The sequence below is a fragment of the Colius striatus genome, chromosome 17, assembly GCF_028858725.1.
Source record: "Colius striatus isolate bColStr4 chromosome 17, bColStr4.1.hap1, whole genome shotgun sequence".
In the NCBI taxonomy this organism is placed as follows: domain Eukaryota; kingdom Metazoa; phylum Chordata; class Aves; order Coliiformes; family Coliidae; genus Colius; species Colius striatus.
The window spans coordinates 7,446,209-7,459,706 of NC_084775.1; the positions used below are offsets into that span (position 1 = coordinate 7,446,209).

The 13,498-nt window shown below is 40.9% G+C and overlaps 1 protein-coding gene across 2 annotated transcripts in view; it reads right to left on the minus strand.

The window, feature by feature from the left end:
- Positions 1-229: 229 nt before the first annotated feature.
- Positions 230-13,498, minus strand: part of LOC104555375 (clathrin heavy chain 2) — a 32,981-nt gene continuing 19,712 nt past the window's right edge. Inside the window, exons 18-33 of one of the 2 annotated variants that reach the window (XM_062010405.1) lie at positions 12,668-12,790; positions 12,123-12,268; positions 11,590-11,773; positions 10,856-11,048; positions 10,221-10,378; positions 9,960-10,124; positions 9,531-9,638; positions 9,007-9,174; positions 8,775-8,924; positions 7,862-7,993; positions 7,175-7,285; positions 6,474-6,644; positions 5,506-5,727; positions 2,507-2,582; positions 2,006-2,095; positions 230-1,504 (exon numbers count right to left, since the gene is read on the minus strand). In XM_062010405.1, coding sequence (XP_061866389.1) covers positions 1,389-1,504; positions 2,006-2,095; positions 2,507-2,582; positions 5,506-5,727; positions 6,474-6,644; positions 7,175-7,285; positions 7,862-7,993; positions 8,775-8,924; positions 9,007-9,174; positions 9,531-9,638; positions 9,960-10,124; positions 10,221-10,378; positions 10,856-11,048; positions 11,590-11,773; positions 12,123-12,268; positions 12,668-12,790 — 2,313 coding nt within the window. In that variant the 3' untranslated portion in view covers positions 230-1,388. The remainder of the gene's footprint in view (positions 1,505-2,005; positions 2,096-2,506; positions 2,583-5,505; positions 5,728-6,473; positions 6,645-7,174; positions 7,286-7,861; positions 7,994-8,774; positions 8,925-9,006; positions 9,175-9,530; positions 9,639-9,959; positions 10,125-10,220; positions 10,379-10,855; positions 11,049-11,589; positions 11,774-12,122; positions 12,269-12,667; positions 12,791-13,498) is intronic. The other variant, XM_062010404.1, reaches the window with a different exon arrangement.

The window sequence follows — 13,498 nt, forward strand, 5'->3', positions numbered from 1 at the left end:
AGCCCTCTTATGATAACTGCTAAGCCATCTGTGTTAGGTGCTTTGGCCCAAGGTTCCCTTTTATTGCCTGGCATCCTTAGTTGTCAGACCAAGAAACCTCATGCTATTAGTGGAAGCATATTACTACTAACCAGTGCCCACCCCCAAGATATTAAGACTAGAACCACACAGTGGATACTGCAGTTTTACATTTATAGTTGGATTTTTATAATATTCAAGATTAGCACAAGATTCATAACCATAAATTATACATTGTTATCTAAGTACATAAAACGTTAATGATACATGGATTTGAAGTGGCACAAAGTATTAAATACATCCCTGTTGGCATTCTCAAAGAAAGGAGGCGGGCGATGGACATGCCGTTGATACTACTGCAGCACAGCAGAACTGAGTCACTGCACCCTGTCACTTCAGGCACATGCTGACTCTGCTCACCAGACAGGGTCAGAACATGGTGTGGCAGGAAGCCCATGCCAGAATCAGTTAAAGGTGCAAATAAGTCAGGATTATGACACTCCTGACTGCCTCAATATTTTAGCACTGTGTTCCCCTCCCCACCCCTGACACTGTGCTCTTGCATCTCCAGTACTCTGGCAGCCCATGCATACTCCTATGTTCACTTGCCACACATAGCTGAGGTTTCTTTTAGTACCATTTAACATCAGAAGTAACATGCTCTCTTCTTGTTAAACAAAAAGGATCTGGGAAGTGTTTGCTCTCTGGCATGTGAAGATTTATTTTCTTCAGGTCTCAGATCTACTCCAGAAAATACAGAACAGACTCCAACAGCGTTGAACCCCAGAAGCATTGTCCAGAAAATGAAACTCTCCCAATATTCCTCTAAACACTCAGAGCATGAATATTAGAAAGCCCATTGTCTTTTTGCACATTAGACTGCAAATAAAATGGGGTATTCAGATGGACACAAGCTTTCAACAATTCATTATTAACAATTCAGTGAAGCATCTCATTAACAACCCTGCTAACTTCAAGCAGCTTCAGCTGAAGCTTGAACAACTTGGTGGCAGGCATGTTCCCAGCTGCCTTCAATGGGCTCTGCAAAAGAAGGGAAAATATGCTCTCTTCCCCCTGGCCTCAAGCAGTTATTGCTATATGAGTTAGTGAAATAGTGTCTTAACTTCAGACAAGAGTCTCAATGTCATTAACAAAGGATGCCTTTCAGAGGCTGAAATGTAACTGGACAACAATCAATAAATAACAGTAACAGGCATCCTGTTGAAGTCTCCTCACTGAGCCAGGCAACAAGTGTGTTCAGCCAACAGAAAGTCATCTGTGCCTTTAGGACCATTGTACACTTCTTGAAGAAGTTAGGAAGGGATGGGAAGGAAGAGAACAGAGACAGTGAAGGTCTGTCAGAGAGCTTGTTACATATTGAAACCATAAACAGGTGGCTGGGTGAATCCTGGTGCTGTGTATCCGTATGGGAAGTTTGCCTGGGGAGGTACTGCACTGGGGCCTGCTGTTAACATCAACTGCTGGCCTGGAAAAACAGGAAAAAAAAAATTAACATTAAAGTAATCGAGCTTCCCTAATGCTATCTGTACTGTGGGACAGGATCATAAGGGTTTGGCTGAAAATCAGTCACTGCGCAAGCATACACTAGCAAGTCACACTATTACTCAACAATGCACCACAGAGTGAGCGCCTTGGCCATCTGCTCTTGCTACCAGAAAACTACAAAAGCAAGGCAGTACTCAGAGGGAAAGATGAGCATCAACTGACCTTAAGGGCATGATGAACATGGCTTGTTTTGAAGAACCCACACTGAAAGTCATACCGATACTACTCAACCCATGCATGATCAGAACTGAACAGTAAAGCAATTCAAGCAGTTAGGTTTGTTAAGTCTTACAGTCTTGAGAGCTCTGCAAAAGGCCTCAATGTACCTTTACAGATTTGACTTCATCACTAGGAACACACATGCCTCATGCATATGTTAAAGTCAGGTTAACATTTTTAACCAGTCACATCCTTCCCTTACCAGCCACTTCTAGGTGCCTGTTAGCAGAATGCCTCTTCAGAAGGGGTTCTAAAACAGCAGCACACTTGAGAACAGCCATGTGTTTTTTGGCTGCACATGTCTTAAAATGGGTGAGCCAGAAAGCCAGTCTGCCTTTCTACTTGGAAGAGCAGAAAGGAGACACATTCCTCTTAGAAAGAAGTAACAGGAGGAATTTACATGCTCTGTAAGTTATTCCTGGGGTTGTATACACCTTGGAATCCCCTGTCCTGTTACTGTACTGAAAGACTATTCTAAGCTAGAGTTCTGAGCCATGTAAGAGGAGCAATACTTTAGTCAAGGAGTAGAAGTACTGTAAGAGTGAGATGCCACTTCAACAACTTATGCAGTTCATCTAACAGAGGCAGTCATTTGACAACCTAGTTTAAACCATTTTACTTCGACTGGAGATAGTAATTTAAGTTACCTCCACAAAGAGAGAATGACAGTAAGTAACCAATTAAAACCAAGTCTTTCACCTACCAAATACTATTGGAGTGGGTTCAGTTACTTGTTCCTCTTCTTTTCTTAGGCTTTCAGAAGCATCAAGTTTATCCACCTACATTGAAGTGAACAGGAGATGTATGAAGGCCTTTTCTAGGAATTGCACCATCGTGTGAGGCTTTTCATATCTTGCACCTTAGCTATTGAGTGTTCCTTTTATTAGCCCAAGTCGGAGACTATCAAAGTCTGCATGTTCCCAGTAGGCTATGTTGGAAACCTGCCCTCTCAATTGCTTTAGTTTTATTGCTGTAAATGATAGCTGTCAGACGTGGCCGAGATGATCATACCATTACCTTCAAGTGAAACACTTCTTAGGGCCCTGTTCTAGCCACTGTTAACTCTGACCCATAAATCACACTGCAGTTCCAAGCATCATCTCAAAGGGGCCTAATCTACACTTAACCATTAACCTGCAATCCCTCTCCCTGCAATGACAGCACCCAGACAGTTGCAGATGTTCCAGACCCATGAAGCTTGATCTTATCTAGGACTACAGCCTGACCTGGGTTGACTACTCCTTAAACCCCATTAGCATTCATATAGACTCCTCCAGAGGAGTCCTCCTCTAGAGGAAACTCTAGAACCATCATGGAAAGTGCTCTAGTATCAGCTTTATACAGATCCCAGTGTTGTGCCAAACATATCTCTGCTCATGCCAAACACATTTGTGCAAGTGGTACAGTAATGCAAGAGCCCTGAACAAAACTTTGAATTGGAAGTATGGGCAATAAAATGAGAAGGTGACAGTACCTTCCTTCTCTCAGGTTTAGCAAGTTCTCTCTTCTGTAAGAGAAGCACTGAGACTGAAAACTGCAAGACTAAGAGTCACACACCTTCACGTCCAGATACAGGCAGTACTAACATCATGGGCAAAGCTACACTTAGGTCAATGCCATATTTCAGCTGCTTCTCATTCTCCTTTCCATTCACAGATCCAGTCTGTGAAGTGCTGCAAGAAGAATCTCTATTACACTTCAGAGAGGTTATCTAGATCTGTTCAACAGTTTCCTGGACTTTTTGAAGTTTGCAACTCTAATAACTTGAGTAGGAGTGGGGCTTTAATTTGGTGGTTCATTTGTAGTCATCAGCCTAAGAGTTCAAGGTAACACTAAACACTGGTGTTACAAATACGACCAACAATACTATGGATCAAAGAAGTTAAGAGTTACCAGTTTCAAGCTAGTTGTATTGCTCTGCTTTTGACCTGGCATTTCTACTCTCTCAGATTAGACTTTTTTCTTCACTGCTCCCGAAGCATTATGAATTTACAACAGAAGTGCAGTTACTCCCTCTGCTGGGGAAACAACAAGCAAGCTGCAAGAGCAGCTCTCTAGAAAGGGCTAAACACGTCTCTACTTATAGGTAGCAAAGTGAAGCTATCCAAAAGGTTTCCAAGTGATTGGCATCACACTTGGTTTGCCTGGTCTCCTCTAAGACAAAGGCTGTTCTGTGCTTTAACACCTTTTTATGCATAAAAGAAAGGTAATACTGGAAGACAACAGTTCCACTGATAAACTAGTCTATTCTTTTGTGGTTTTGAAGTTAGTTACACAACAATTTTAGACATACCACATTTATAAAGCCCAGTCTCTAATTCAATGTTTTGCAGTTAATTCAGACTAAATTAGTTCCACTGCAAACCACTTCCACCATGCAGATTTTCCTTCTGGCAAGTTATCCTGTATTTAGTACACGTGATTACTTGTAAATCCAACCAGCATGTAACACACAATTTGAGACTTGAATCTCACAAGGAAAATTCAGGTGAATTTCTGTGGCAAGTTTTTCCTCGGTGGAATATGAGGAGGAGGCAGCATTTAAGATTTGTGCAAGTACTTTCATCATAGCAACTGGCAAATAGTTTACAGAAATCTTATGCTACTACTCAAACTCACCATGCCTGAAAGACTGCACACTTCAGTAGTTCACAGCACAGCAAGCAATTTGCACTTAGAACACATCTTGTTACATAGCAGCTGCTTTTGTTTACATATGAAGAACATCCTCCCTGCCACAAGACATCTGTAATACAGCTAACAAGAGCTCAAACACTCCAGTCCTCCCCTCAATCATTTGCTTTGGTTTCCCATAAAGAGGCAGAGAGTCTGGTTGGATTTTCAAGTTGTTTGTGAACAGTTATCCTTTTAGCATTAGAAAGTGAACAAGAAATGAGTTAGAGCTAAATTACACTGCTCTTCTGGCAGAAGCTACAGCTAGATTCCTGTAAAAGAAACCTAGGATACTGAGGGACACAAATGAACATAGAGTTTGAAATCAGAGTGTCACCTTATAGAACAGCCCATCAACCTGCAAGAAAATTCAGAGGGGAACACTTAACATTACTTGATTAGAAGCAACCTGAAGCAGTCACTTTTAAGTTACTAATTTGATTTAAGTTATTTACTGTGATGTTCTATGCTACCCTACAGTATTCTAAGCAAGTATTTTACTTTAGTATCAGAGTGGTTTGACAAGCATTTCTGGACTGTGTATGAGAATATCTCTTCTCTCAACTGAGAATGAGCTACTGGTGTCAGTATTATGCAGTCAGACTACACAACTACAGTTCTGGTGTCCATTTAAAAAACATCTTTAGCAGCCTGCTCCTATGGCTAATGTAGGAACAGCAGGTACTATTAACTACTTAGAAGTTACATTCTCTGTAATAAAACAGTACTTTCATAGTTATACAAAGTAAAGAGTTATGTTGGTTGTCCTCACCAAGCTCTGAAAAGTACACAGTTGCTTACATCCACTGTTAGAATAAGAAGTTAAACTAGATCTCTTTCAAGACTCAAGGCATCTATTCATAAGCTTAGCTAGCTAGCCTGAAGTACTAAACCTACTGAATTAAACCTGAATAATTTCATAGAAGACTTAGTCTATGAGGAACAATACTATTCCAAATACATGAAAACACCTCTGATTTGCATAATGCTAATCATTCAGACTAGAACTGTTAACTATGCAATACTCACTTTGGTAAGGTACTCTCTCATCACTTGAATGAAATAAGGCATTGCAAAGTCCATGATGTTATGCCTCCATGCCAGCTCAAGTACTATATCTGGATGCAGCAAGTCATAACATGTGAAAAGGCAGGCTGCAAAGCACTCCTGTTTGCCTTCTTCCAGGAACCACTGAAGTAGCTTCTCAGCTAGCTCTGCATCTTTGGACTCTGCAGCATACTGCATAGCATCCTGTAGAAAAGAACAGTTAAGCTTGATCCTTGCTTGTCAGCATCTCACCCTACACCTTAAGTGCATGTTTTTGCTAGCTAGATAACCCAGGTATTGGGCATATCATGAAGGTAGTCTTTAAGAAGATGTGTTCTGTAGAAGCCAAGCTACAGTACTGTACTCGGTTAAACCCTTTGAGGCAACTCAGATACTTGTATCAACATTATCTGACAGACTTCTTTAACTATTTAGTGATCCAATGACATTTTGCTTCTGTAGTCTTTCTGGTATCCCACTTACCCCACCAGTAGATATTACAGATTACCCAGAGCAGAAGAGATTGCATCAACCACTTGCTATTTGACAAGACAGAAGTCTACTTGCTAGCTGTCCTACAGACTAGGCAAGACCTGCCCAAGTGGGCTTAAAGACTATACCATAGTAACCATGTGTCCACTGGATCCTTACAAGGGTGTAAGTCTTCAGTTCTATGGAAGATATTCCATACTGATACATAAAACTGTATAGATGCCACTGATTGATATAGATAGATCTGAGCACACAGGATAATGTTATGAAATCTGATTTAAGATACACATTTGAAATCTCAAACATTTCTGCTCTGAGTCTTTCCTTAAACTTCAAGTGAGGTACTAAGACTAAAAAGAACTAACAAACATAATGAAGTGGCACACTGAAGTATCCAGATGACCTATTGTTTCCTAGCTCAGATACTTTTGACAGAGAGAAAGGTTGCATTAGCTCACCTTATACAGACGGTCTTTCTTGCACAGCTCCACACTCTGTTTCCAGCGGTTGTTCCCTTTGTACAGGTACGCTGCAATACGCCGGAACTCAATCAGTTCATGCTTTTCCAGACGCTGAGCCAACGTTATGTTATCAAAGTTGTCATAGGCATCAATGGAAGCTCTCAAACCCTGTTTGAGAGACAACTGTTACCCACAATTCCAGATGGTAGTAGGTGAGAACTACAGTAGAGAAGCATCTAAGCTTGGTACACCACTAAGTTCTGCCAGCTGGATGTCAAGGCTACGGCTACAGCTTGTTTACCCTGTGTATTCCATACATCTAAAAGGATTTTTAACAAGGAAAGTGCTAACTTTGTCATACTGACTTCACTTCATAGAACAGAAAACCTAGTTACCTTTACAAAACATGTCTTCCAAATGGCAGCCAACAGGGCCAGGAGCAAGTGTGTTTATAGAAGTGTTGCCCACAGTAGACCTTTGCAGTCTGTTCTGAGAAAACCAATGTGTGGCATCTGCTTCATTTACATGTCAATGTCTGAACACTCCTTCCCAGAAAAGGCATGACTTTACCCCCACTACCATTGCATTGAAAAAGTTTTCTTACTCTGTCAGCAGAGGAACAGTCAAATTGTAGCCTTTTTTGGTTGGAGAAAGAAAAGCATCCCTCAAAGTCTAGCAATATATTTTGTGAGGCTCACCTGGTAATCTTCCTCCTCTGTTAAAAGGTTGTTTAGAGCTTCATTAACTCCTTTGTTATTGTGGTTCTGGACTGAACGCAGATAAGGCTTTACCAGAAGTAGCTGATTAACCTGGAATTAAGATGTTTCCAATATAAGATTAAGGATATCAATTCTGACATTAAATACTCTCAGAACAGGTTCCCACTTACTACAAGAGTTTGTGCTTATTGTCAGTATCCTTCAGATAAAGCATCTTGTATTACAAGAAGTAAAATAAAACAGCCTCCTAGGCCAGTTATTCTAACACTTCCAGTGCTTCCCAATATCAATCCAGAATTAGAATCATAGAGTTGTTTCAGCTGGAAGAGACCTTTAAGATCACAGAGTGCAGCCTTTGTCCCAGCCTTATCAACCACTAAACCATTTCCTTAAGTGCAATATCCACCCATCCCTTAAACACTTCCAGGGATGGTAACTCCAGCACCTCCCTGCACAGCCTGTTCTAATGCCTGACAACCCTTTCAGTAAAGGAATTCCTCCTCCTAACCAGCCTGAATGTCCTCTGGCACAACTTGAAACTATTTTCTCTTGTTCTATTGATTAGAGGCAAAGCTACCTGACATGTTTCAGCCCTTTTTTTTGCAGCCAGAGTGTCTTAATTTTAACAAGGGGATTTCTTGTCCATCTACTATCTGCCAAACTCACCTTTGAGAAAAAATTGACTGTCCTAGTGTGATCCAGTCGTGGGGACAATACAAGCAGGAGATCGTTGATCAGCAGAGGTTTGTAGTCTAAGTAGAACTGCAAAGCTTTGTAGTAGAGCTCCACATTGGCCACCTGTGTGGTTAGATGCTAGTTAGTACTTCAAACATTAGTAGGTCAAAAGGTGCTTAGTTCAGACCACTTAGCACAATGTTTATCTGACTCTTAAATAAAGAATTCCTTTTAGAGGCCAGAACCATTACTCTTACATGTAGAATTCTTGTTCTATCTTACAACTGCTTCTTGTGACATCTGCTTGCAGATAGTGAAGTCACAAGCTACCAGGGGCAGTACAAACCAATTCTGACCTATCCACAGCTAGATCCTGGAACAAGTAGCCCACTACAGTTCATGTGACCACTTGTTAACCTCAACCAGTCTAAGTTGCTTCCTTGAAACCCATATAACCAATAAGAATGGACTCAGTCTCAAATAGTGTCTAAACTATTTATCAGTTCACTATTTTTTGCTGTATTCATAGTACTGCCCATCCCGATTCTCACACTGAAACAGCTGTAAACATTTGCTGAGATCTTTCAAGAGCAGTTATAGTCTCAGACTAAGACAGCAGTCATCTCAAAGGTATTAAGGAAGAGACATCTCTTGCTTGTGACCCATGATCCTGAGCAGTTTCTGAAAACATCCTGTGCTAGCTGCTGCCACAACACCACATACTGCACAGCAGAAAACAAAACGGTATAAGATTAAATGAATTCTTGTGCTAGACTAAGGGCAGGTTAAGTACAGCAGGAGAGCTGAGCAGCAGCTTTAGCAAACCAATTTCTTAAAAATAATTCTGCTTTGCATTTTAGCCTCTGTTCTGAAGCAACTTTCAGCAGTTTAACTAGTTAATTACCTTGGCAATTATGTCTTTAAACTGTCCTTCTTTCCAGGCATCAGTGGGATGATTCATCATAGTCATTATTGCATTGTCATACTCCTCATACTTGTCATACAGGAATACAAGTTCTGCCCAGAGATGAGCCTGTTCTGCAGCTCTGAGCACCTGACAAGAAAAAAACCCCACACCACAGTTTGATTCACTGATGGCTTCCACCTTCCTGCAGTGTAGCTGCCTTTCTACATACCTTTGGAATATTAACTCTAGACCAGAAGAGCTCCAGATGTTCCCTCATTTTCTGAGGCTTGAATTTGGAGTATAAGATGGCAAGTTCAGTAAACATTCCCATGTGAGCACGCTCTAGGCCCAAGGCAGCTTCCAAAAGGGCAATCAGTTCTTCAAAGTAGCCACGATCCTGGATGTTGGAAAAATAAGCATGAATTTGAAATTCGTGACCAACTGGCACTTAAAGCTTGCTAAAACCCACATTTACTTAAATTCAATGTACTTTGCTTTTCTCTCCAAATCAGAGTGCTTAGATTTCTAAAACATGATTCCAATGAGGCAACAGAATTTTAAAAGAAAGAACAGTGAGAACTATCACCTTTCCACTTACTACAGAAATAATGCATGCAGCTATTCAGAAAGGGAGATGGAGGAAGAATGAAATTAAACAATCAGCCCTGCAGGGTAGCAGGTTTTATGGTGACCACTTTACAAGCAGATATAAGTATGTTGTCTAATGTTTTCTAGGATATTAAGTGATCTAACCTGATAGTAACTGATCAGCTCTTCAAGTTCATCAGCATGGATGACGATGTGCAAGCCACAGATCTGCGCCAAGCGGAACTCTTTTCCATCCACACAGGCAAAGCATACCTGTAATTAGCAAACAGTCAACAGGAGAACATTACAATCCCTAATCTCATATTAAGGGGAAAGTTAATTTGTCTTCACCAAATTTGAGGCTTACATATGGTTCCAAATATGTATTTTCATAAAGCTTGTTCTAGAATTAAAGTCTCTGCCATTCAGTTTACACTGTTCTGAACTTAAGCTTTAGTATCTTGAGCAAGAGGACACCTTATAAAGCTACAAACGCTCTGTAGCCAGAAACAGTTAGCAAGCCATCAGAGCTAAAGCACCATGCTTGGAAGGAACAGTAGAGCACATTCTGCAGACTATCAAACAATAAGTTACCTCCTTCCAAGTCCTTGTACTGTTGGCTTTGCGGCCACTGTCCACTGCTGCCTGATACTCTCCAAGGTGCACCAAGGTAGATGCCAGGCGGGCAAAGTTAGATACATTGTTATAGAGTAACTTTGCTGCTTCATACATCCCCTCTTCATAACAGCGATCGCCAACCTAGATTAAGAGTCCACGGGGAAACAAGGGCAACAGCAAGAATCAGAAGTCAGTTGTGCAGCAAATCACACATAGGAACTGTGAATCAGGACATACCTGTTGTATATGGGCATTATTAGGGCCACTAATAAACTCCTCCAGTTCTGACAGACGATTAGTTTTTGCCAAAGCAAAAATAAGTTCTGTCTCTACATAAGATTCTCTAGCCTTCTTCCTGGCCATCTGTAAGAACTTGACTAGGTCCTCCCAGTTATCTTGAAGAGAGAAGAGATATTTAAGACCCTCTGTTTAGTTATTGTGTATTGTCCATCTTGTCCCCCCTTAGTTTTCACTAGTAGTCTCAAGGATCTCCATGATATTAAGCTATTTGCATTCGAGTTAAAGAATTCCTTGCTAAACATCGAATCACCTTCACATAAGGTTGAACTTCTTGCAGCTATTCTACCATCAGTTGGCAAGTAATTCTGCCATATACAGCTAAATACATTACACCAGGTTTTATTTTAAACAGTCCAAATTATCTCCACGGGAAGGTCTGTCTTTGGTGTGGCAACACAGATAATCTTAGTGTTTAGTGAGATTCCTGTCAACGACTCATCCATTCCATGTACTGACTGCTTCTATTTCCTCTGAAATAGAATTAATAACTCAAGAATTCCAGCTGCTTGATGCAGATGCAATAACCCAGCTCACATTGAACCAACCTTTGGTTTGAGGATGTTTTGCCTTACCATTTCTGTTAGCTGCTTGAACAACTTCCATGTAGGTGGACGGGTCATCTGCCTTTATATAGGAGTCAATGGCTTCTTTCACCAAGTCCTTCTGGAGTTGTGCTCTGGCCAGCTGGCTCCATACTGCTGGCTCATTACATCTCTCTGCAAATTCATAAGCACGGTCCAAGTTGCCAATGTGCTCTATCAGCACCTGTTTGGAATTGAAGTTGCAAATTAGAAATCAAAGCTTCAGAACACTGTCCTTCATAATAGAACTTTCTTCAAGTGTACACACTGTTCTGCTTAAGTAATATTAAGCTAAGTGCTTTTAAAAAGCAATTTCTGACCAATGAAATTAAAGCAGCAAGAATAAGACTCTTCTTGCTACCATTTCTCTTCTGCTTTACAGTGTCAGTAATGCTGCCTAAACACAGATTTTGCTTCTCTTGCACCTTTCAAATATGAGTCTCCATGGCAGCCACCATGAATCAAATGCAGCACACACATCCCAAACTTACAGGGCAACACCCCAACATTTTTTGTTTTACTTTGACCAGATCTGCCTCTGGTCACTATTTTTATTTTGCTATGTGATTTTGCATGTAATCCCACCTCTCTGCAACTACCTATCACATGGAAACTGTACTCTTTACTCTAAATAACTGAAGTGACTGACGCTTGGGAATCAACGTAACAGTACAATACATTCAGTTGGTACCATCCTATACCTTCATGGAGGAACCACACCTCACCTGAATTGCTGAGGTATTAACATCAAATTTTCTGAATATAGCAAAGGCTTCTTCATATAACTCATTACTGATGGCAATGTTGGCAATATCAGGGGCATCATAGTTATCCAGGCGATTGATGTATTCCATCACACGAGTGCGGTCAGCCTTAATGGCAGTCAGGATCAGCAGATTCTGGAGATTCCTTTGGTTGACAAAGGCATAGGCTATAAGCAGTGCACAGTAACACCTGTTTAAGTGACATCTACATGCAAAAAAAAAATGCACCCGCCTGCTGTCACTAGCAACAATCTTTCATCTCCAAGTTGAGATGCACAAAAAATTGCTTACCAAAATCAGTGCTCTCATCCCAACAAATCACTGCAAACTGCATAGTATGAACTAGCACAGTCCTTAAAGTTGAGAGCAAATTTTGCTTTTTCACCTGATTATACAGGCTTAAAGAGTGTTTAGGTCCATAAAAAATAATTTGGGTTCCTTCACAGCTTCAGAGGCACTGAGTAGCCCACATTTGTGGACAGAGTTGTCCTTACCTGTGTTCACTGAAAACTGAATTATCCAAGACAATTTTTTCCAATAGCTCAATCAATTCATTAGGCAGGTCAGCAGTCATGAAAGCTTTCACAGTCACAGAAACCTCCTCTGGATCCTGTGTCTCTGATAAAGCTGTTTGGACAACCTGGATTTGAAGGTAGGAAAGTATTATTTTCCCCAAATGAGATACTTGCCAACCTAGTGAGCTACAAAGTAAGGCTTCAGAACACAGCCACAGACAGCAAGAACGAACTACTTATTCAGCTACTAAAGATACAGCTATTAAAGTCACACCTTAGGTCTGTATAGGGAGCAAACTCACTAGAGGTAGGTCATGTCACAGTACAGACTAAAGATCTTAATGGTAACAATTTTCTAACCATGAAGGTCACAAATTAATACCTGCCACTCAAACTCAAATTTCTGTAAGGTTGCGAAGGGGTCTCAAGGGACCTTGTAGGGCAAGATAGTTACTTTAATGCTCTATAATGTTCGAGACACTCTGAGGTTTCCTCCTACTGAAAGTTGAGTCTTTGGGCTGTACCTGGTCAATAAGCTGCCGTCTGAACGGGTTGTTTTCTTCCAGAACATTTGCCCAGAGCTCAGGGTCCTTCCTGCGCACCAGATAGCGAGCCTCACTCTTAAACAATGAGTTCTCATTGCAGACCTGAAGTTACAAATATGGGCATGAATGTTCAGAGTCAGTACCACAAAACAGATTCATCTAGCTATGAATCAGACAGTCTAGAAGACTGACTACAACTAATTGCTGACCAACGCTAAATGCCATGGGCAAGTTCTTACCCAACCTCTGATCTGGAAGGCTCATGGAGAAGGTCTCCAGCAGAATTCCTATAGGTTCTCTTGGTTTTGCCCAACACACAAATACTGTGACAGTGGCTTCACAGTAACTATTTGCTTCTGTTTGAAGTGAAGACCTGCAGAAGCCTGAAGAACTTCAAGTTTTAAATCTAGAAAGGGAGTCACTTGCCTGGGCAGTGTTAAGTAGTAAACTGAGGAATGGTGCTGGTGTTCAATGCTAGAAATAGGTTATCTGTTTGGTGTCATTAGCTTTACACTTGAAATGTTCAGATTAGCAAGTGGCTTGGATTTCCTTGTTAAAATGTTAAGGGTACAGAGTAAGTGTAAAATCTCTTATATAAGTGCAGCAAAGAAAAACTGTGAGTTATGATTCCATTAGTACCACTAGCTTCAATTTCCAACAAGGACTGTACACACCTGAAGGCCTATTCCATCTTCTACTAATTGGCCGTGTTTTGTTAGTATCCAAATTAGCTCTTGGAATCTCACTTTGCTGTAAGCAAATTAGTAGCAGCATGATTTTGCTTTATGTTGTCCGTTTACTATTTGACCA